Raw genomic sequence first — 25170 nt, 5'->3', positions numbered from 1 at the left:
AAAAGCATTAAATGTTTCGATTTTAAAATTATCGTATTGGCATTTTTGTTTATTGTCTGGAGGGTCCGACGTGAAAGGATCACATCAAGTTTTTATTTATTCCTACCTGTCGTAAATATACCCAGTTACAAGTTCTATAAGATATTAAACTATACATAAGTAATAATGAATAATTGAAACATAAATAATAATGTACATATAACAATAATTAAAAATACGGACATATTCAATATAACAAATATGAATAAAATATTAAGATGATGGGTAGGAAATTAATTGTCTTTTCCACAATAGTCATTTATTTATTCAGGCGCGTTTCGGTCTAATATAGACCATCTTCAGTGAATTTTTTTATATAAAGAGGTTCATGTAATTATATAATACAATTATAAGAGTAGTTTGTAAAGAATTCTTCATTCCAAATAGTCCATTCTTGACAGACTACTCACCAAGGACATAGTCATCCAGAAATCCACTTCTGAACTTATAAGAATTAAAAAAAAGTCAAACCACTTTATATAAAAAAAAAGGTCACTGAAGATGGTCTATATTAGAATGAAACACCTCTGACTTAATAAAAGCCTATGATTATATAAAAAGATAATTTATTTCCTACCCCATCTTATTATGGAGTTTCATAAAATGAGGGTGGACGCCATCAAAAAATTGAATAAAATACTGTGAGTATTGTATCTTAATGTGTATAAAAATATAAAACAAGTGAGAAGGAATGAGAAAAATTTAATTAAACCACAAATATATAAACAAATATAAAAGAAATGAGAAAGGATAATAAGAATTTAATTTGGGACATCTATGTCAATTATGTTTTAATCCTACTGTATACAGTTATATTCTATGTTTTGTTTGCTTGTATTTATTACTGTGAATGGTGATGTGATGGTGAAATAGTGGTTCTGACCCCGTTGTCCAAAATACCCAACAAGTAGTTTAACTTTTAGCCCTCCTGTATGGTGGGAAATTACTTTACTTTTACTTAATCTAGCAAATTAAACAACAATTCTCTATTTTCATTACTTAATGTTTTAAATGTAAGGTTGTTTAAACACAAACAGAGGCAGTCTGATGTCGTAGATTTTTATTTATTGTTTAACAGAAAATCAAAGTAGCTCGATATTTACAATGATATTTTATTTACATAAATGCATGTGGTTCGACGGTTCAAGAGTCGTTACCAATCTTTAAAACTACCAAAGCTGTAACCTTGAACAGTTTTTTTCTTCTTAACTGGAACTTGTTTCTCCTCTTCATCATTGATAATCCTGGAAGAAAATGGAAATTATTACTCTAGTTGTTTTTGTTTTTTTTAAATTTAAATAATATGTTATGTGGATTACTTTGAACTAAGAATTTTTGGGTTGATGTATTTTCCAACTCCGTCTTTGAAAACCTGGTTGGTCAGAAAATTTGGCTTATGCTTCTCCTGAAGCTCGGCCAACTGTTTCTCCTTTTCCTCCTCCCTCTCAGCATTCAGCTAAACATAGTTGAATATAAATAAAGAATAAATTTGAAAAAAATATTAATGAAAACCTTTTCGTCAGCTTCCTGATAAGGATCGACGAAAACTTGGGCGGCTAGTATTCTAATCGGTTCGATAGGTTTGTCCTTATTATCAACCTCAATCTTTTCTATTTTTGAAAGCGTGTCCAGCCCTCCTACGATCTTTCCGAACACAGTATGCTTACCATCTAAATGCCTACACGATCTGTATGTGATGAAGCTAGAAAAGAAAGAATATTCAATGTTAATAGCAGCAAGAACAAAAATTGAGAACGAATCAGTATTGTCATTTCCCACATCCATCCCTCATAGAAACGATCCACTGAAGACGGTTAAATGTGCCTGACAAATAAAAAATGACCAGAGATGAACAAAAACCAAGAAATTTAAACTTACAATTGCGATTTATTGGTATTTGGACCAGAATTTGCCATGGAAAGAACACCTCTTCCGGTATGTGTTAAATGAGGTTTAATCTCATCTTCAAAAGGCTTACCCCAGTAGGACTCCCCTCCTGTGCCAGTACCAGTCGGATCTCCACCTTGGACCTAAAATTAATAGTACAATTAAATTCATATAAATTTTAAAGATTGAGGTAAATCCTACCATAAAGTGTCGTATCGATCTGTGAAATATAGTATTGTTGTAATAGCCGTTTTGCGAAAGCTTTATAAAGTTTTCACAAGTCTTTGGGACTACATCACAGTCGAGTTCTAAATTGAGGAACCCCATGTTTGTCACAAGCCTGACATAGCCTTTCTTCTTTACCCTCTCATACCTGACTAAATCCTCGGCGACGATTGCAGGCTCGTGTGTTGTCTCTGGGGCCATTGTTGTCGATGTGAATCCTGCAGCAACTTTACCGGTCGAATAATGGGCCTATTGTTATTTGACAAAAAATTGAAATATTAGTGTAGTTTACTTTGAAAAAAAAAAAAAAAAAAAAAAAAAAAGGAAAAAAAAGATATATACTGCATTGAATTTGTCTGCTTTTGGAGTTTCAGTTTGGGTTACGACAGGGACTTTGTACTCTTCGTCAAGTGCTTTCAGGATGTCTACTGTCACTTTATTGACGGTTTTCAAATTTCCAGTATCATTATCACTTTCTTCAGCTAGAAAATTAAAGTTTAAATTATAATATCTATTATAAATATTTAAAAAAATAAAAATCTTTTGCTTAAAAAAATTAACCTTCTTGCAGTTTCAAATTGTGCTTAACATGGTAGAACTTTTCAATGTTGAATTTTTGAAGATTGGCCGGGTCTTGGAGGGTAATTACATCACTTCTTTTGAAAGGCGCATCGGTGATTAAATCTTTCAACATCTTAGTCTTGAAATTCAACCTTTCCACTGCCTATAATTAAACAAAAATAATTTGAAAATTATGATGAATTTTAGTGTTACTGTGTTGTTTATTTTTTGTTGAGAAGTATGGAGGAATATACAGATTAAAAAGTAAAGTAATTCCTGCCATACAGGTGAGCTTAACATCCAACCTTGGGTGTTACAGAGAACCACTTTACTGTAAAATTTCCTCCTGTGGTCTGGGAGGTGATTAACATAGTCTGATAGGTATCGAACTTACACTTTCCAATAATTTTCATATTATGAAGAATTAAAAAGTCATGTTTTCCCGGGATTTGAACTCAGAACTGCTAGGCGTGACAAGCGCAAGTTTGACACCCTAACCACTCGACCACCACAGTCCCCACAGTAAAATTAGCATTTCATTGGGATTATCAAATTATAAAAAATGTAAGTGTAATTTTTTGTTCAACTTACATCATATGAAAAAACATTTCCTGTTGTTGCGATTGCAACGATGTGGCTGTGGGACGTGAGCTGCTTGAATGTCACTGGACACTCCACCTTGCCTTCTTGGTTCTTATAGAAATTCAATTTTATAAGAGATTTTGAATCCAAAGGCTAGAAAGAAAAAAAAATTATAAAATAAATTGATAAAAGTACCAAAATAAAATGAATTTATAAACTTATTATAAACAAACCTTTCCAGTGACCGGGTTGTTCTTGTATTTTTTTAAATAAGTGATTATAGATTCTAAGTCAAAAATATTGCCATCGAGGTCACAGTACGGATGTTCGTACGGGTTCAATGATACGCAACAGTGGTCGAATGGCAATCGGCGAAATTCCTGCTGGCCCGGTATGGTTGGTCTTTTTCCTCCATACAGAGTAGACCACTCTGTATAGGTCAAATACCTGAAAAGTGAACATTTTCTTATTTTTAAGCTTTTGAAATAAAACCGATTCCTACGTACATTTTGTCCTTCTGATGCTGCCTTTTACCCATTTTGTATGTTGGTTTTTTTCCTTAGGGTGCAATAAATTTGTTATTTTCTAACCATGTACACAAGCAAAAACTACTTTTAACTTGTTTATGAAAGTCTTGTTGACAGATCAATTGCGAGGTTACATTCCTCACGATGATTACTTTTAGCCTCTAGAAGTCAATTGTGATGATGTCACGACAGTCCCAAAGGTCAATTTTTTTAATGAAAACCAATGAATTTACCATAATCTTTCATAGATATTTTAACAAACAGAATAAATTAAAGAAGTACATATGAATTAAAATTTCTTAATAAAAACTTTTCTATTAGGTTTGATTAAATTGAAAAAATTCAAAGGACATAGATCTTGAACAATAAAAAAATCAGCATTTAATTCTTAAGCAACTTGTGTAACGACAAAATGATTGTCTAAAAATAAATCCAAAATATGGAAAAGGCAAATGACATTTATTATTTTGTACTGGTTGCCTTTAAACGTCTTTTTTCAATAAATAAGTGAATTTATAATGATTATAATTCAGTCTGGTGAGATGTAGATTTGAAAACATTTTCTTTGTTGTGCTAACGTTTCAATTTTTATTGAGATCATCTTCAGAGCCTGGGATTTATGAACATTGTTTAAATTATACAAATACATGTAAGATGTGAAAAAGATTTTATACAATGACGTACCCAATGATATTTTGGACATCATTAGGTGAGAGATGTTTTTTGTTTTTCTAAATCTACATCACAACAGACCACATCTTATAATTTCTAAATAATCATAATTACCATCACTAAATACTATGAATGTATGTTGTTTGGTTATGTCTTTATATTTATTAAATTGATCATCTTCAATTCCCGGTTTGCCTATTTTTTGCATTTTCAATCTAGCTTTTTTTACACACTTGTGTTTGTAATGTGCTTATTTTACCACTTCAAAAAAAGGAGATGATTGAACAAATAACACCTAGACCAACTGCTGAAAATTCTAAAACCTGACAATAGAGAATACACAGGCCAGCACAATTGGAGACGATTGAGCTGCAAGTTTATCAGGTCATTTTATGTTTAACAATCCTCTTTTCATAAGAGACCTCACCAGGCTTACCATTAAAAAAAATCAATATGCATAGAATAATAACATTCATCAACACACTTTTGAAATAGATATACATTCATAAACATAAAACAAATACTTATAGTTTTTAAAAATCCTGGTCCCCCCCCAACACTAGGTATAATAAATAAAACAGAATTGGTAACAGACAGCAGTATACTATTTATGAAGACAATTGGCTACATTGCAGAATGAGCTTAGAAACAGCAAAGTTCTAAAGGAAGAATTGGGCTGCAGTTGTTTTAAGAGAAATAAGATTTTATTTTTGTTTATAGAAAAACATTTTTGATTGATTGAGATTTAGAAAGTGGTGGTCTAATCCTTGGCAGCAGTTCATAAATTAATTATTCTATATCATAATGATTGCTTTAGATTTAACATGGTTAAAAAGAGACATATTGAATGAAATCTAGGTTTTCAGAGGACTTTTTAAATAAAAGTGATGAAGGCTGTGGCTGTAGAAAACAAATTAAATTTAAATATTTATATTTTATAACAATATTACTCACTATATAATATAAAAAGATGAACAAGGTTTACAATGTTTTATTTTATACATCATTGCTTTAGATCAAAGCTTCCAGAACAATAAGTTATAAAGAAATCACACCCATTAATATATTTTAAATAGCAAAACCTTTTCTGCTAATATATTTTTCTTTTCACATTTGCTAAACAGCAACATAAAATATGCTCCCCTGTGGAAATATCTAGATTACATTGAATAGTAAAGGCATATGCACGGAAGTAGTTATGTTCCTCGATTTTGCCCCCTCTCTTTTAATATATTAATATTTACACCCTATTGTTAAATATAAAAAATGAAAAAGAACTCATTTAACTCGTTTCTGTTGTCTTAATCGATAAATATCATTAATCGGCGGCGCCATATTGTCTTCATCATCACTGTCTTCACCAAGTTTGCGTCGCTTTGTTATTGTGCCGTCTTCATTTTCAACTACCCAGTGGACAGATTTAGCAAGTTCAAACAATCTAGTGTCACAGCCATTATCACCTTGAGGTGTAGGAGCTAAAAAAAAAAATATATATATATATATAACAGTACAAAAAATTGCGTTTGTTAAAAACAATTACTTACGAGTTTCAGGTAATTGAATTTTAGCGAATATGTCCATTAGTCGCTCTACTGCAACGAATGGGCCATGAAAGCACTGCGGAGGTGGCAGTAAAGAACATAAATGCCCGACTGCAGGTGGCATCGGGAATGCTCCGCCTTTATTTAAAAATAAATTTATTATATTTAAATGTTATATTTTCATTGTTGGACAATTTTTCAAATTACCAGGCACTGGATGCTCTCCAGGGTATGCACTCAATTTCGGCTTGTATGGGATCATCTGGGACACATCAGGCCTTGGTATTAGCCTTTGGGTGCCCTCGTCGTCGAGTCCATCGGCTAAAAATCCAGGGACAGTCGAATGTATCGAATTTTTCAAATTTGTTGTTCTAGTTGTCACTTCATTGTAGCCAATTGATCTTAAAATTAAAAAAAAAAAAAAATCAATAAACAAAATCTAAATTTGTATAATTATTTAACATTTCGACTTACTTTAATTCTGCTATTGTGCAAGGATACAAATCTAAAAATCTGTATCTGTCAACTAACTGTGCTGTCTCCTTACCCTCAAATTCAGCTATCTATAGTTTAAAAAAATTCATGTAAACATAAAAGAAATGGTCAACTTGGAAGCAGAGAAATATTAATTCATATGAGCTTAATTTTTAAATAATTTCAATTTAATGAATAAGATTTAGGAAAAAGTATTATAGGATGGTTAAGGAAAAAGTGCAGGGGAGAGGAAAGTGTGATCTTATGAAACGAGAGGCGTTTTAAATAAGCTGACTGCAGTATCACTATTGAATCTATGAGGAAAAGTATCACACAAGCAATAAATCTCACTTTTACTGTATTATACCCGTGATTTGCTACTTGTACAACAAATGTTTGTACATCTCAAATGGAGAAAGAAAAAAAAGACCAATTCTGATTCTCAACCCTTTTGGAGAAAACTAGAACTTTCTGAACTAGAAACTTCTGGGGATTTTTACCTTTTTATGCTTTTTTTATTAGGATAAGGTTGAACTTCTGTATTGTCAGTAAGGATGTAGTGATCGACCAACATTTGTTAATTGGAAAAGAAGTGGATCAAAAATAATACAAAGTGGATTTTGGATGGTTAGATTGTTACCATTCCTAACCACCCCAAAAGTGGATTAGGGATGTGGTCCAATGAATAAAACTTTTGTTAGTTTTAATTATAAGGGAGTAGGCTCGTACATTCTGTAACTTGCAACTGTTTTTGATTGATAAAGAGATGGTTAAAACCAAATTGTTATAATCCTAAAGGTTTTTTGTGTGTAACTAATTATTATATTACAGCTTCATAACTAAGGACCTTTAACAGTCTTCATTTTTTTCATAAAGTGCATATAAATTTTGTATTTTATTATGGAGTTTGTGCTAATCCTGTTAATAATAAGAAATGTTGTTTACCTAAACAAAAGGGCCCTGAAGAAGGCAAAATATATACACCAAAAACAAAAAGTTTTGTTTCATTGGACCACATCCCTAATCCACTTTTGGGGTGGTTAGGAATGGTAACAATCTAACCATCCAAAATCCACTTTGTATTTTTTTTGTCTTGTTTAGTGAAGATATTTTGTCCAACTTTCTTCTTTGGTTCTTCAATATGTTTTGTCTCTTTTTTATTGTGATTGTTTTTTAATGTGATTAATTTTTCTTACTTTTTGTACATTTTTATTAAGTTAAAGTTAAGAAATAGATTTTGCCCAGGACAAGAGTTGAATTATTAAATTTACACAAAGTATTACATACCCCAGTCCGACTTTTTCACACTATCACCACTTTTTTCCCATTTAGCATACAATTTCTGCATTTTAGTTAATGTAAATATGGTGTACTTATTAAACAAAAAAATTGTTTTGAATTTTGGCCATGAACTTTAGCAATGAGGTTGCAAATTTAGTTTTTTTATTAAACAAATTTTAAATTTAGCAGTTTATGAAAGATTTAATTTTTTTAAACCAAAGATTAAATTGAAAGTTCTAGAAGGCTGCCTTCTTAAAATAAATTTTATATTCATTTTAATTTTTTGTTTGTTGCATTTCCTCATAAATGAATAGTTCAAGAACTGTGAGCAGATTTATGATGAAAACTGTAGAAAGTGGAAAAAAAAATAACAGTTGGATATCCATTAAAGGGTTGAGAATTCATATGAACTTTTTTTTTGCATTGGAGGTGTAGAAGTACAAAGCAAAATTCGTTGTACGAGTAGCTAATCACCCTGAATATGTGATGTAACCGGTTTAATTATCCACTTTGTACTGTTCTGTGGTTTATTTATCACAAGTATGGTACTACACTTTTACACAGTTAAAGTTAATTGTAATATTTTAACATATGTTGTAAAATCTTATTTTTTGGCAAGGAGGAGAGGGTGGGATTAAGTGATGCAGTCAACATTTTAAGTAATCCATTATATTTAGTGGTCTATTGACCAAATTACTTCTTTAATTAATTAATCTTTTTATGTAAGGTTTTTGGTTGAAATGAAAAAGTTAGTGTCACGAGCGGGATTCGAACCCCCCCATTGAAAAAATGGCAAAAAGGAGTGACAATTCAAAAAGTAGTAGGTTGAGATGGGGAGTTGGTGTCCGAGTGGATCAAAGTCACGACAGCTCTAGTGGTTGGAGCAGCAGCGTATTAGCCGAAGGTTGTGGGTTTGAATCCCGCTTGTGGCACTAACTTTTTCATTTCAACCAAAAACCTTACTTAAAAAGATTAATTAATTTAAAAAAATAACCATTTCAATTGTGCTGGCAATTTTTAAATATTATGCGGCCGAGAACAGCCTGTATGCTAACTAAACTACAACATCATGGTAACCTGTTCGAGCAAATCATCATTCCCATTTTCTACCAATCTCGGTACAAGGAAGGAAGTCAAAGGACAGTTCAGGGAGTTGAGGGAAAGGTTATTGGAACATGAGTTTAAGGCGTCTTTTTTATGAGCGGCACGAGCTTGGCTTCTTATCTGGAAAGGCACATGTTTGAAAGGATGATGGAATTAAGGAGATGAGGGAAATGGTACGAGGGTCAAAAGAAGGATACTCACTTTTCCTAACACGGCACTCCTTCGTTTTTCAACCTTAACTATACTTGCTAAATCTCCTATATTACACTCAAACTCAAGGAACCTGTTCCAGATTTCTCTGAAAATTTTGTAATATTAATTAATAGAATTGACTTTTTTTTATAGTCCAATTATAGAAAACGTAAAAAAAAAATCATTACAACTTACACAGACTTTTCTGGTTCTAAACTCCCTGATGTTAAAACCCTCTCAAATAGAACTCTTGTGTTGTTGTCCTCTATAAATAAAAAATTAAATTAAAAAATAATTTTTTAATATTTATTTAGGATTTACCATTTAAGTGAGAAAGATAGTCAATGTAACACAAAACATACTGTGGGTTGCTAGCAAACTTTTTCAAACCTAATTCAAATATTCTAAATGCGATATTTTTGTCTTTACTGCAATAATACTCCATTAAAGCAGCAGCGACGAACGCCTGAAAGCAATATAAAATTAGACGACAAAAAATAATTTTAAACATCAAATTCGTACCTGGTATTTAGACCTGACATCTTCCCTGGCTTTTTTGAATACGTTCCTCGCCGACTTTATCCCCTCAGCTCTTCTCGCAAACTTCATGTATTGCACATAAGTCTGAAAAATCAACCGACATTAAATGTCAAATGGTCAATAAATAATGTAGCTCGACACTAACAAGTGTGGGGTCAATTTCAGGTATTTCAAGAAATCTTTGGTATATTTGATGAACTTTTTCATATTTCAATCTGCCTTCTTCAAAATCAGCATACGCAAAGTGAAGAAGCATGTTATTCCTTAAAACAGTGCTGGTAGCTCTTTCAAACATGTTCCCTGCTTCATCGTTAAAAAGTTTAGCAGATGTGACATCCTATTTTTCAAAAAGAATTTATTAAAAACCATTTTAATTATAAAATAAGAAAATATTTTATAAACTAACCCCCTTTTCTGTTAGGACTTTAGAGCTGTAATCTAAAAACTGAGCTGCTTCATACCAAATATCGGCATGATGACCAAGACAAAGTAGGCACTGCTCAAAAGCAAACATGACTCTTCTCGTCACAAGCGCTGTATCTTCACTTCTCAAAGGGTTGCTCTTTTCCCATGCAATGTACTTTTTCCAGAGTTCAACTTGCTTTATTTCTTCTAAACTCCCCGTAGGCGGTACTGATGGAATGCTTCTGCTAAGCCCCCTCGTGATCGCTTCAAATTCTTTAGCAACCCTCCGTGCATTCATGTAGTCTCTGCTTCTTTCCATCGCCATTTTTTCCGCGATGATCGGATTAATACCCTGTTCATAGGCCATGTAGTCCTTCCATAGGTTTTCTATTTTCAGCATTGGATTCACGACACCTCTCTGATATACCTAAAATTATGGGGAGCGATTCGTACAAGCCCTGCATTTTTGTTTAGTTTCTTTGCATTTTATACCTTTCTGACAGCAGTTATTTTTTGGTTTTCGGCATAGGAACCGACCGCTTCAACTCCTTTTAAAAATATAACATAATCATTCCAAATACTATAAGATTGGATATCCATTCCTATTTTCTCTAATGCAAAATCATAAGCCTGTGCCATCTTTTCCCTGGAGAATAGAAACGATCAGAAAGGATAAATACTACTAAATACTAATGTACCATTTTATGGTATAATGGATATAGGATTAACAGAATACAAGCAACAAATACTTACTAAAATCAATAAATACATGTGGAGTAAATAAAGTCTAACTTACATCGAGAGACAAATATAAATAAAAAATATTCTTTTATTTTTGAAGGTACAATTTAAATGAAAAAATAAAATTTTCTTCAACACTTTCACAACTTGTGCTGTATTCAAGAAATTTATTTCTTAAAAAGTTTTAAACAAAAAATTACTAGCTATTTTTTGGCAAATCATGTTTTCAACAAAGTTAACTTTAATAAAACAATTATGTTTCAAGACATAGATCTTTTGAAAATAGCACAAGTGGCTCAAACATTGAAGAAAAATTAATTTTTACAATTATATTCTACTCAACTATTTATCTCAACTAAAAACCTTAATTAATTGAATTATATTCTACCTTCAAAAAAGCCTAAACAAATTAAACAATTTTCATCTGTACAAAGAGAAAGGACAACAAAATGAAGAAAGAAGAATAAAAAAAATTGACAGAATTTTATTGCAATATTCTATGTGATAATAATCATTCCACAATCTCTCTCAAAAATAATAATATAACAGAAAAAATAAACAAATATTAGGTTTTAATCTGAACTAGTAGTTGATGAATTGATTTTTAAAATGAATTACTTTTTACATAACAATTATTAACACAGTGTTTTAGTAAGATTCATTTGGTTAAAAGCATGTGCCATGAAGCTTGAGGGTGTCTTAAAACTGGTTGATATAAATGAATTACTGAGATTATTTAAATAAATAATAAATATATCATATAAGAAAGCAGAACTGTTCCAATGTGTTTTGGAGCAGGTAAAGGTGTAATTCAATGAACAAACATAAATTTTGGGGCATATAGTAAAGAGAATATAGAAAATTAACCAATTTATTGCACAGAAGGTATATAAGTAATAAATAATAAAAAAATAACAATAAAGTTTTTTTCCAGTTGTTGATTAAAAAACAAAATATACACAAACTAAAACATGCTTTGATTGCTGCATGCAACCATTAAAATTTGTTCTATTTTTTAAAAATATTTTATTTGATCCCAAGTATAGTAAATACAATCAAAGGCAAAAATAACTGTATGCTCGTGTTTTGTTGTTCATTTCAAACAAAATGTATTTTATTCTTTATATTTATTACAACATACTTATTTTAATGCAAGCCAAATTAAACTAGATCAGAAATTCGTTAGTTTTAACAAAATTATTTAATTATGAAAGTTTGAAAGAAAATTAATCAAAACACTGGAAAATCATTTAGTGATCGATTAATTTGTTAGTTAAATATTAATCTATCACTAAATGATACTCTAGTGCTTTGGTGGATTTTCTTTCAAATCAACTTAACCAAATATTTTTAATTAAAACTCATAAATTTCAGATCTGATTTAATTTGGCTTTCATTAAAATATGTTGCAAATTACATAACAATAAAAATGTATGCATATAGTTTGAAATAAATGTCTGTTTATTTTTTGTTTGGGTATATTAAGAGAAATAAGTTGTAAACAGAAGGGTAAGTGCTTGTTAACTAATTGGAATAAAAATATTTATTTTGAATAATGAATTATTTGATGCTTTTACAGATGTAGCAAGATTAATTTATTTTGCATTACATTTCAATAATTGTCTAAGCAAACTAATTGTGAAATTATTGTGGTGAGGTCTGTCATAATCGTATACAATCGTCCTAGTCTGCTTATTCTTTTTGATTTTGTATGTCAGGCATTTTTTCGCCTGTTACTGTGTCTGTTGTGTCCTTTTCCTGGGTTTGTTCAAGCAAATAACACGCAGACCAACCATTTAATATGGCAAAATGAGCCTGACACCAATGAGAATACGCGAACAGGAATGATCGTAGGCGAACAAGCTTCCTGACGTAAAGTTTAAAATGTTTTCTTGACTTAGAACCGTCGAATCCATAAATTATGGTATATTAAATCAAAAGACAATTCTATCTTAATGAACTATACAATTTAAACATAACTCGATGGTAGATCTTGCGATCTTATGATTACCAAACATAATTTTAACTTACTTAAAAGTAGAAAGGGCAGCTTTTGTTTCCTTAACGTAAGCAAGGTAAAGTTTCCACAGTTTTATATTAAGCACTTTGATGAGACACCTTTGGAAAAGCTGAAATTAAAGGAAAATAAAATTTGTTACATTCACAAAAACAAGTTTATTTGAGCAATTTACACTCCTTAAAAAGTATATGATTTTATACATATAAATAAATAAACATTGCCTTTTTATTTTTTACAATAGTTTTCAAATGATAAAACAAAAATACATTTGTCTTATTGCAGGATGTTGAACTGTCGAATATTTAATTCCTTCACAAGACACAGCTTTAAAAAAAGATACTCCAAAGGTGAAGAATTCACAAGGCTTGATCTTGGTTTTAAGTATGTCGATTATGATCCAAAAGCATACTTATAAAGTGAAACAATTATTTTGCCAATGTTCAATTCCAAAACTGAGCCAAAAATAAAATAAAAGGTTTCTACAGTAAATAAATTGTTAACACTTGTTTAATATTAAAAATTTAATTTAACAATTGACTAGTTGATCATTTTAAAATTTGGTTAAAAAAAAGACAAAGAAGACACGAATGTTTAAAATATCTTTATTTAAAGCATTTAAGACAATTTGTATACCAATCTTTAAAATGTTATGCTAAAATTGGGTGAAATAAAACAAATTGAGACACGATTTTATTGCATTTTGTGGGTCAGTCTGTGAGAAAGTAAATAAATCATAAAACAACACACTCATAAATTGGTTTTTATTTATATTCATTACATGTTCCATTCAGATTTATTGATATATTCTTTTTGTTAAAGCAGTGTCGACAGTGTTCAACAATAGGCTAGCGCTTTTTTTTTTGTTTTTTTGTTTGCTGAATAATATCTCAAGTCCAGCAAGCACCTGAGTACACAAAATACATATTACACATACAGTCAATCAAAATGAGCATGTCAAGAACGGACTTGGAAAGTAAGTCTACACCGTTCGAATGAAGGCGTTTTGAAGCTGTTAAAACTCAGGGGAAAAATCATGTTCGTCATTGAACAAGGATTTACCAGTTCACACCACTGTCATGTTATCAATCATCCACAAACACAAATAACTGAAAATTTCTCTAAATATATTATTAAAACGAACTGTTTTTCAAGCATTCACCAAGAGAAATATCAAATTGTAACACAATATTGCAAACCTCAAATGCAAGATCGGCAAAAAAATTGTAATTTTCATTTGATGGATATTGATAAAACCCTTTAAAAAATGATTTTGGAGACATCCCATTTTAAAATTCTTGAGGACACATCTGCAGCATATAAATAGTTTGGTCAATAAGTGATAAACTCCCCCTCCTACCTCACAGTAAGAAATTATCTTAACAGGATTAACAGAATGATACGTTGTATCAATAATTACAATTATTGCATTTAATAATACACTTTCAAATATTTTAATTCAAAATTAATTCTGAACTGGACATTTAATAAGTGTTTAATGAAGAATGTATACAATTTTTGAGAAAAAATTTCATTGTGCGATGTCCTCTGAACAGAAAAAGACCTATAGTTTGGTTGTTTTCAATAATTTTGGTCTGCCTATTTTCCCTGTTTTGAAAATGAGTGTAGGCAGATGAAAACAATCAGAAATAACCAAACTATTAAGATGTAAACATTCTTCCCGATTAACTTCTTTTAATAAATATGTTAATTTGTGGGAGGAAATTAAAATAATTTGTATGAACAATTGAATGATTTATTAAAATGATTCTTTCGTTTTAAGCAATATCAAAAAATATGATTAAATAAGGAACAAACTAGAAAAATTTATGTTCAAATGACTGTTTCTATCAAAAATATATTTCATATAAAATAATCCTTTATAAAAATATTTGACAATTAAAATTTTGCTTCTTCTCTGCATACTCAACTCTTACCTGTTTTTCCACAGTGTAGAATGAAAGTCTTCTGACGTTTTAGTCAGGCTGACTTTTCATGTCAGTATCAGATTTTCGAAAAAACCAGGAAACAATTCAGCGCTGGGCCTTTGCTTGAATTTTCTTAAACTTTAGAATTTTTTTATACCAAAGCAATAAGTTGACTTTATAAGTGGTCTGTGATAGTAATGTTATTTTATATTGGGTGGTGGGGACGACAACAAAAAGTTTGTTTAGTTAAATAATGTACTGCCTTTATTTCTTCTGACTTCCTGAGAGAAGGATTTTATCCGTTCCTCAAGCCCAAATCCAAAGTTTCTAATTGTTAATAATTAAATTAAAATTAAATGATACAGCACAGTATATGGAAGTTTTCTAACCCCTGTTTTCTAAAGGTTTGAATATCTCTAGATTTCAAAGAGAAAATATGTTTGTTGATCGACCTGCAGATAATCTATGTAGAGTTTCTATCTTCGTAGAGGTCATTAGACAGGTGAAAAAAGAAGAAAACTAATTGTTGGGTTCACCAAGCTTTCGGCAACTTATAGTGCCATCATCAGGGCCTATTTATTAAAAATTAAAATAAATAATAAACAATTAACAGTTAACAAAATAAAATAATATACATACTTTCCCAAGTGTGCAGAAAACAATTAACATGGAAAACTATTGTAAAAGCATTTTGGGCTTAAAATGCTTAAAATTGTTGGACCTTTAGTCATATGGATTTTTTATTAGCGAGGTACTGTTAAACTTTATTATAAATTACAATTAATTAAGGTTTTTTAGTTGAGATAAAAAAGTCAATGGCACGAGCGGGATTCGAACCCACAATATTCGGCTAGATACGCCGCTGCTGTACTACTTGTAGCTGCTTGTACCACTTTATTATAAATTATTGGTTTTGTTAATTATAAATACTGTATATTAATAGTTACAATTTTATATAGATGTCTATTTTCACCATGTAAAATGTAGTATGCTGATCATGTGCTTCATAACCTTAAACCCAAAATGCTTTTACAATAGTTTTCCATGTTAATCGTTTTCTGCACTCTTGGGAAAATATGTATATTATTTTATTTCGTTAACTGTTAATTGTATATTATTTATTTTAATTTTTAATAAATAGGCCCTGATAATGGCACTATAAGTTGCCGAAAGCTTGGTGAACCCAACAATTAGTTTTCTTATTTCTTCACCTGTCTGATGACCTCTACGAAGATTGAAACTCTACAAAGTGAAAATGTTAAATGAATTTAATTATTCCATGTAAAAAATTACACTAAAAAAGTATTTTAGATATTAAAAATTAAACACGGAATTATTTTACTGATTGAACGGTATATCATTTAACGCATACTTGCCCATAGTGTCGTGTATTCGGGTGAAAGACCGATCGGCCTTTTACAAGCATAAACTTAATTCTAAACTTAAAACTATGAGTAGGAAGAAGCATCAATGGTTTTTGAACCCAGAAAGAGGCTTTACTGGACACTAACTCATAAATCTTAATTACCACCAAATCAAATTTATTTTAATGTAAATAAATAGTTTCATTTTTATTTTATTTTATTTTTACAGTGTGGCAACGTAACATCCGATAAAACTGCCTCCCGGGTTTCTGAACACGAATGAGAAAAAAAAATTCCCTGCTTCGGCGAGAAACCGTATATTATATTTTTTTAAAAAGTATAACCAACAAGTGAAAGGCACAACATGACATACCTTCTCTACACGCTCAAAATTTCTTCCTTTCATCTGGAACAGACAGACAAGCTCATTAGTTAACACGGTAAATCAGGTGAAATGCTGACAAACATAATAAAAATCAAGCTTTGTCTATAAGAAGAACGGATAAACATCCTTGAATCATAAATAAATGTTGATATCATGGAAAAAAAGTATATATAGAAGAGAATAATATAGAATCAACAGGCTTATTTAATGGATGCAAAAATTTAAATAAGAAACAATATTTTCAATTTACGTGAAGGGTAGCACATAGATCAGAAAACTTAGAAAACATAATAGTTTATTTTCATTTTTTCTTCTTCAGGAGTTAGGATTTCTAACAGCTCCAGTGTTGCTGGGTTAAACAGGTTTTGGCTCTTCCAACCTTCAAAATAGAGCTCTGGCGACAACTAGGTCATTTAGATTTAAGCTAAACATTTATTAATACTTATTCTTAAATAATTTCCTATAATGCTATAAACTAAAATAACTAACATAATAAAAATGACATTCAAACTGAAAAATATACACACAAGACTTTTACACGCAAAAAAAGACCCCTGGTTCTTCTAAAAATGAAAACAGCAGACCTAATAAAGTAAATGAGAATCTTAAAATTAGAAACTCTACTACGAACAAGAATAATTATATTTATTCTAAATTTCTACTCCTTTTCCTTTTTGGTTGTTTTTCTTAGATGATCGATTTGGATAAATAAATAGTGAATTTCTTCAACCAATTTTTTTGTAACACTAACCTATTTCTTCTAGCTCTCTTAATGTGTTTTTATCAAGCACAAGTTCTTTCTCTACATGCCCAACACATATGCCAACTTTGGTATAAAAATAAATATTTTTTAGTCATGTGAGATTGATCCCATTTTTAGTTCTTTGAGGGTTGTTTAAGTCCTTGATGCTTAAGAACTTTTATGTTGATCTATTGAGATTACGAAAATACCTTTATCACATTGGTAATTATTTTTTAAGTTTAAGTAGGAATGAATTACCAGAAAAAAAGATAATTCAATAGTAATTAAATTTCTATTTTTTATTCTACATATCTAAGCGTTTGTATATTTGGAAAGGAATTAGGTGGGTTTTAATGAAAACAACTCTTTTATAGCATCACATCTTTTCTGCCTTTGTTTTATACCAGGTTATGGTTCACTTTCTGACGGTCAAACATTTGAGACTAATAAAGTAAAACGGTTTGTAATTTTTTTTTTAATTCTAGAGGTGCCAGATATTAAATTGCTAGTAAAAAGATACCGGACAGCGAGAAATAACTTCAAATATTGTTATTTAAAGGGGGAAAGAAAGAAACATCTTGAATTGTTCATCCAATACACTCGAGAAAGTTAGCTAATTAAAAGACTAATTCAAAAAGTAAAACATCTAATGCCTATAATTAGCTTTTTGAGTCAATTACTTACAGCTTTCTAATCATTAAAAAGGCCAAAAGTTACTTTATTTTAAATATGCCGGTTTTGGTTTTGTCCTGTTTGTTAAAACAGTTCTTAGGATTGAAATGTATTTTCAATTTAGTTGAGATTGTTATAAAGAGTAGACGTTCATAATACAATAAGATTCGTTTTAGATAATACTCTTGCTTGAAACAGCCGAATCAGCAAGAAACTTTCTAAATCGAAACAACAATGATATTTTCTATTTGTACATTCAGAAAACACAAACCTGTTATTCAATAATTTATACTCTACTTCCTCCTTAACAAGTTTAAACTTTCAATATTATACCAAAACTTAAGTTTTATCATTAATTTTTATTGTAAATGATCAAAATTGACTCTCAGCTTTAGGACATAAAGATGAACGTAAAACAGCCGAAGGAATTTCAAACATAAATAAACGCTTCACAAGAAATTGAAATTTTTACAAAGATCTACCATGACTTGATAAAAATAGTAATTGTGAGAAAAACTTAACTTGATGTGTAAATTTTATTAATTTTGTAGTCCCGCTCCATTTCATAGTACCTTTTTTTTATTACCTTATGCTAGTAATTATAATAATTATAATTTTAATAGTTTTTTAGCTTCAAAACTATAGTAAAGAATTTATTAAATAAAAAGTAGATCATGGTAAATGTTAATTTTTGTCAGGCAATAAAATAGCTGTCAATAGGTTTTTATGACCTTAATGATATGGTATTAAGAATAGGCAAACAACTTACACCAGGATGCCTGAAATTTATTAAAAGGCAATACTGCTTACTGTATAAGCATAACAACTTGTAATTTCTTTATGTTTTTACTGTAAATTTACTTTACAAAAAAAATGTGAAAAAAGATATTTCAGCATTCTAATATTCTCCAAAGAGAAAAATAAATGTTAATAATTGTAATTGTAGAGTCAAGTTTAGAAAAGTAAAGATAAAGGAAAAATTATGATTCACAATTGATAAGATAAGAGGTGTAATGTTTTGTTCTTCTAATTTTCAATAAAGTAGTTAAAATATTAGAAACTACATAAATTGTAAGATTTCCTCCTATGGTCTGCAGTGTGATGAATATAATTTTATATTCACCTATCTTGGCCTGCCTATACTAACTGATTTTGTCTGTCAGATGCATTTCATGAAAATTATCAAGAGTAGGCAGTCCAAAATGACAGGAAACTATTAAATTATATTATTCAGTTATGATATTATGCACACACACAACCATTTGATATGAAACATACGAATGTTTTCTTATCTCTTAAGACATTTACAGTTTTAACAATAAAAGCAAAACAGTTAATAGTTCATTACATTATCATTTCATTTTTAAACTCAATGTTCAAACATTTATTTATGACGTTATGGATTTATATTTTAGCAATTATTTTAATGAAGGCTATTCATGAATCCCAGAGGACGGTAAGACGGGTATAAAACCAAACTTTGAAATACAAACTTAACTTATACACCATATGTGCTTATATTGCAAATATTGAAGAGAAGTCTTACTTCGACTTTCTCCCTCGACCAACCATTACATTTCAACACTGTGTACCTTCGAATTCGCAAACTTTAAAAAGTCAAATTAAAGTTTATGCTTTTGTTGCTTGTTAAAACAAAATGACAAAGGAGTTTAACGAGGGTGTATGAAACCTCAGGGTGCTGGTATTTTCAAAAGAAAAATACCCACATGTAAGTATGTCAGGTTCGGATTCAGGGCCTCTGGGTTCGAATCTGGGAACTTTAACTTTCTGTGAGGAGTGCCTAAACCTTAACCATCGCTGCCACTGACACCCCTTACTACAGCACCTTTAATTTTACATTTACAAAAGTGCATCATCAGTTCATCAGCTCTTCATGTGTTACAGTGAAAAGTATTGGGATTACTTATATTTTCTCGATTGAAAACATCAAAGGAAATTCGAAAGATGAAAATTAAGTTATAAATTCATAATTAATAACTTAATTTTATATTTATTTATTAACATAAATTTATAATATTATAAATTCAAGACTATTGATCCTGGCCAAGGCTTGATAATAATGTGGTTGTTTATTTATCTATTAAAAATCAGCTATATTTATGATATTAAACATAAAAAAGATTATTTTGAAAAAATGGAATGTAAGCAGTGAAATAAAGGAGTACACATTTTCTTGGAAACAGTTGTTCATTATTTTGGTTGTATTATCTACATAAGCTTACATACAAAACATCACTATGAATAAAATTTAGATTTATTTTTAAATTATATATAAAATTTAATAGTAGTTACTTCTGACACAGGTTTCAAATGCAAAAGAGAAATGTTTAAAATTAGATTTCTTCTGGTTGGCTCAGGATTGTCAATGACAAAAATTATTAAAAATTATTTTAAGTTAAAAAAGAACACAACAGATAAGGTGAAACTTTGTAAAACAAACATAAATAGTCTTATGTCTAAAAAAAATGTATTAACATCAAAGAAGTGAGAAATTGAGATGGTAGAAGTTCCACTTAAGACTGCGAACGGAATCTATATTAAATTATCTGCGGGTATTTCAATCAAGGGTCTGAGCCGTTTGCGCTACATTCTTGAACTATAACACATTCAAATTATAATAAAAAGTTCTACAAGTAGCCTAAGTACAAGGCAAAGAAATGATCGCAGAACTTCTGTGACAAATACAATAATCGGACTCTGTATAACCAATCTTTATTAGTTAGAAACTTTGAATTTAAATGAGCTTCAAGGTGCAAAGAAAACTAGGTGGAATTGTAAATAACACGTGACCGACTGATTCTTGACAAATGCTGCTAAGAAATCAGCATATAAGATGGATGGATAATTGCAGATAAACAAGCTAGCGTATATTAAGAAGTTCACATTTAAAAAAAACTAACATGTAAATAAGCTCAATGGTGGGCTAAAATAGCTCGATATAGAAACCTGGAGGAAATCGGAATTCAATTTGGCACAAATTTCACAAAAGACAGAGAAAGAAAGAGAGAGAGGGGTTTGAGAGAGGCATTTGTTCAGGGTTTTTTTTTCTTTTTTAAATATGGATTTTCCCATTAACCATTTGCCCAATAGCAACGGAATCCTGCTATGTTGGTCAAAGATCAGACCAGCTCTGGCATTCTGGACTGATGCAGAGGGAGAAGAGGTTTTTTTTTAACAGTTGAAACAAAACAAAATTAGAAATGATGAGCCTAACATGATTGAATAAGTAAAGAAATTAAATTTGAATTGAGCAGGATGGAAGATCATAATGTCAAGACGAAAATTGTAATAAAATAAACAAGGCCAGCCAAAAATTGTACTTTGGTACATCTGGCACAGGCAGCCTGCAGTACAATTCCAACTTGTGAGATTTCTTCTTGAGGCCTGCAGTTTGATAATCCCGTAACTTGGTTTATTCCAATTTTATTGGTCTCCCAGGTGTGCTTTGGATTTTATGCCAAAAAGCAAGGACATACAGACCAAATCGAACAGAAATGATCAAAGTACATCTGTTGGATCTAAGTCTACCAAGATTGTATCTTCTATGCGATCGACCAGCCTTTATTCAATAAATAGTCATGTGGACTAGGATTGGGGTCAGAAAAACAAATAGAGCTATTGTACCAATGCTGAGCTTCCTACGATATATTCTGCCTTCTTCAGGGTGTACAAAGAACAATTTTAATTAATTTTACATTCATGTAGACATATCACAGATTCTTGATAACTAGTTAAAACTTAACATGTGTAAATGTTGTTAAATTTTAACTACGCACTTGTAACTGACCACAACACTAATCTGACTTATATTCTACAAAGACTGTCAGATACAACTGGATGATTGGAAAAGTGTAAGGAAAAAGTATATGAAGTTGACCGCAATTCTAATTGTTGCATCCATAAATCAGACAGGTTGGCACACATAAAAAAAAAAAAAAAAAAAAAAAAAAAAGTTCAGACACTCCTTTTCATATTAGTTTTTAATCATTTTTGTCTAAATCTTTAGAATTTGTTAGTCATATTTCAGCTTACAGATTTATAGCAGTTGGACTGTCTGTTATTCCATCAATTGTGTCCCTTCATAAATGACCAACTTCTGAAAAATTAATTCAAACGCGGCGCTGAAGATGGCGAAAAGACCTCTGACAGACCAAAATGACTAGAAACGTAACAAACTAAATATAAAAATTACTCGACTAAATGTAAATCACACTAACTGACCACTTTCGAACATGAAATGTTAAATCGCGTCGTAGAGGCTAAAACTGTGAAGATAGGAAGACAAAAATAATTGAAAACGGCCAAACTAGATCACCTCCCACCTACGGGAATCTCAATATAAAAGTGACCCGATTAAAGATAAACCGTACAAACTAACCAAAATTAAAGGCGAAAGGTTGAAACATGCCTGACAAGCTAAGTTGAACAGAAATGCTAAGGATTTATTAGTAGGAAATATGTACCGTTCTGTCTAACAACTATTAATTTTTATAGTTCATAACAAAGGAGTTTTAACAGATTTTGGTTTAGACTAAGCGGATAGGAACTTCAATGACTTTTAACACTTTGAGTGTCAAGAACGTATGTCCTAACTTGTTGATTTTTTGTTGTTGTCAATATTGAAAAGGGCACATAATGCTATTCTCATTTAACTTTTTTGTTATGTCAATTTTTCTTTATTTCAACTCTCTAGACAGACCAGGATGTTTCAACAATAAATCAAAAAATAATTTAACCAAAAAATCCTAAATGACATGACAAATACACTAGAGTAAACTAAAAACTATATGAAAAATTGTAACCAAAACAAATATATAACAAAAAAATACAAAAAATCGCAGAGAGAAAACAAGTTCTAGTTGAAAATCAAAAGTTGTCTAATGAAAGAACAATCCAGTTAATAGCCAGAGTAGAAAGATTTATGTCCACTATGGCCAAGCAAGCGAAACTCCAGAAAAGAGGGGTACAAGTCTTAAATGTACACATACAGAAGTCCTAGGAGCTCAAAGCGTCAATGGGAATAAATTGGTTATGGCATGATTACATTGAGCGAGTTTACTAGCTACTAGCCGGCGACTACTTGCCACTCATTAGCATGTATGCTTATTATATAGTAAGCTAGCTATCATAGTCATCAGTGAACTAGTTCCAAGTATACTGGTGGTTTTAATAGTGTGTACGAAAGTCGACAAAATTGGCAGTAGTCATTATTTTAACTCATGAAAAGAAAAGCAGAAATTCAGGAATAGAAAAGTGTAGGTAAAACCGTGGGGAGATATGAATTTGTATTGAGCAGTTTACTGAAAGGGTTGTCATTCCACTTCATTTTTTAATCCTAGGATACCCAGAAAAGTTAAGCAAATGAAAGGAAGGGGAAAAAACCTATTCACAACACAAAGTTTAAAACTTGCTAGTCGGGGCATCGGTGGCCGCAACGGTTTAGGCATTCATCACTGTAAGGTAAAGGTCCTGGGTTCGAATCCAGCGGCCCTGCATTCGAAACCGACATATTAAAAAAAGGTTCATATAACCTCGTAGTTAAAAGAGCCTCATTAAAATAAATAAAGTAAAATAAACTTGCTGGCTAGTTGGCTACTGAGCTAGTGGAAAGTTTTGTGTTATCAATCACCATCTTCAATGTTAGAAGTATCGACTACTTTTTCACTCCCAGACACGCTGGATCAAGGTATGGTCTTGTAAAAAAAGCAAATTCAGTTATTCTGCCTAGCTTTCAACCTATTTTTAGGACATCATCAGGGCAAAACCATCTTAAATCTACAGATTGGCATATTTAAGTTTTTTTACAGGCGAACTTAGAAGGACTGATATTACCTGATCTAAAAATACATCGAGAGCTTGGCAATAACAACTGGAAAAAAAATTAAATTAAATTAAAAAAAAATACAGTCTTTGACAATATTAGGACTGAGTCGGACTTAAAGTAAATTTATGATCGCCTGTATAACATATAAATGTGTCAATCTGTAGACATATTTAAGATTGTTTTGCCGTGATGTTGACCTTAAAATAGGTTGAAAGCTTGGCAGTAACAACTGAATTTGACTTTATCTTCAAGACAATCCTTGATCCAGGATCATCACTATCGCACTGACTCACAGGCTAGAAGCTAGTAAGCTCGGTCATGTAATCGAGCCTTTAGAATATAGAATAACTTTTGTTTACTGATGTGATTGAACCTGTACAGTTTATCCTTGTATTTTCTGGTGAAAACGCATTGAGTGTTTAAATATATGGTACCTTCATACCTTGAGAGATTTCTTTGGAGTACAGGCAGACCAAAACGATCGGTAACGACTAAATCTGTCTGGTTTGACTTATTTTTTAAAAATAAATATGAATTGTTCCTTGTTTACCTCTTGTTCGATATATATCTTCCAATATCTTCCCGTCGTCGGGAAAGTGGTGACTAGCCTCTCGAAGAAGGGCCTGACATCGTTGATCCAACGGTTCTGCGCTTCCCTTATGAGGAGCCCCCAGGCCTCGATGTCCCATTTGTTTTCGTCAACCGTCTGCTGAGCCTTCTGCAGCTTTTCGCTGCCCCAGTCCTGAAACGTGCCGTAGCCCGTGTGAAATTCAACCTGACGGGTAATACGTCGAAAAATGCACTTACGATGGCAACGTTGTCAGTCGCCGCCTCCTCCGCTGCCATGTTTCCAACAGCCACTCGCCACCAGCAACCAACAGCCAACAGCCAACAACCAACAACCGCCGCGATTATCAATTACGATCCGAGGCGGTCGAATCTCTTAATAGTCTTCTGTTCGTTTCCCATATGGTCTAATAGTTGATTAAACTAGTGAACAATCCAACGACGTGAAAACAGTCGAAAACTCAATCGTGGTTCGTGGACAGCGGACGAGAGTCGAGCCTGCTACTAGCGCCCCGGCTTTTCCACCTATTCCACCCTTCCTCCAACGAAGGCGCACCGTACACACTCCACCCTACCAAGCGAATCCAACAACTAATTATCGAGGGGGAATTGGATTATTTCAATTGTTTTGATCCCATCGACTTATGTGGGCCTAAGAACTTTAATCCGTTTAACCTGGACCGCACAGCCTCGCTCTTTATTTATAACGGTTTTCAGCATTTCTCATCCGCTTAAAAAAACGGATTCATACACAAAAATTCAGATTTTAAATTTATCAATGCGCAGTTCTTTCATTGGCTTAAATGATTAAATAAATCTTTCTTAAATTGATTTATTTTTATTGAGAAGATTTGTGCACAATTTTGTTGTTTTGTCTCA

At 31.3% G+C, this 25170-nt stretch overlaps 2 protein-coding genes and 1 long non-coding RNA gene across 4 annotated transcripts; all 3 read right to left on the bottom strand.

The window, feature by feature from the left end:
- Positions 1-1082: 1082 nt before the first annotated feature.
- LOC106661620 (peptidyl-prolyl cis-trans isomerase-like 2) lies at positions 1083-4100 on the bottom strand. The gene is made up of 10 exons (XM_014385143.1): positions 3801-4100; positions 3528-3741; positions 3304-3447; positions 2713-2875; positions 2494-2633; positions 2128-2400; positions 1918-2069; positions 1552-1741; positions 1359-1495; positions 1083-1283 (listed from the first exon to the last, which is right to left on the bottom strand). The coding sequence occupies exons 1-10, from the start codon at positions 3830-3832 to the stop codon at positions 1193-1195; spliced, it is 1536 nt and encodes a 511-aa protein (XP_014240629.1). The 5' UTR covers positions 3833-4100; the 3' UTR covers positions 1083-1192.
- Positions 4101-5469: 1369 nt separating this feature from the next.
- Positions 5470-25058, bottom strand: LOC106661540 (protein suppressor of forked). 2 transcript variants are annotated; one of them, XM_014385017.2, is made up of 16 exons: positions 24532-25058; positions 24275-24466; positions 16454-16486; positions 12803-12900; positions 10523-10676; positions 10032-10457; positions 9771-9962; positions 9608-9709; positions 9407-9551; positions 9281-9350; positions 9095-9191; positions 8867-9013; positions 6509-6597; positions 6242-6435; positions 6038-6172; positions 5470-5968 (listed from the first exon to the last, which is right to left on the bottom strand). In XM_014385017.2, the coding sequence occupies exons 1-16, from the start codon at positions 24568-24570 to the stop codon at positions 5772-5774; spliced, it is 2310 nt and encodes a 769-aa protein (XP_014240503.1). In that variant the 5' UTR covers positions 24571-25058; the 3' UTR covers positions 5470-5771. The 2 variants fall into 2 exon arrangements, with proteins under 2 accessions (XP_014240503.1, XP_014240504.1); XM_014385018.2 differs by lacking the exon at positions 8867-9013 and having other exon boundaries at positions 24532-25043.
- LOC106661541 lies at positions 13536-14547 on the bottom strand. The gene is made up of 2 exons (XR_001339752.1): positions 13758-14547; positions 13536-13695 (listed from the first exon to the last, which is right to left on the bottom strand). It is a non-coding gene; the product is annotated as an uncharacterized LOC106661541 (long non-coding RNA).
- Positions 25059-25170: the final 112 nt, after the last annotated feature.

Source organism: Cimex lectularius, unplaced genomic scaffold (assembly GCF_000648675.2).
Source record: "Cimex lectularius strain Harlan isolate CLEC.00 unplaced genomic scaffold, Clec_2.1 scaffold68, whole genome shotgun sequence".
NCBI lineage: Eukaryota > Metazoa > Arthropoda > Insecta > Hemiptera > Cimicidae > Cimex > Cimex lectularius.
Note: the sequence above shows the minus strand (reverse complement) of the source record. Positions and strands in the feature narration are given on the sequence as shown.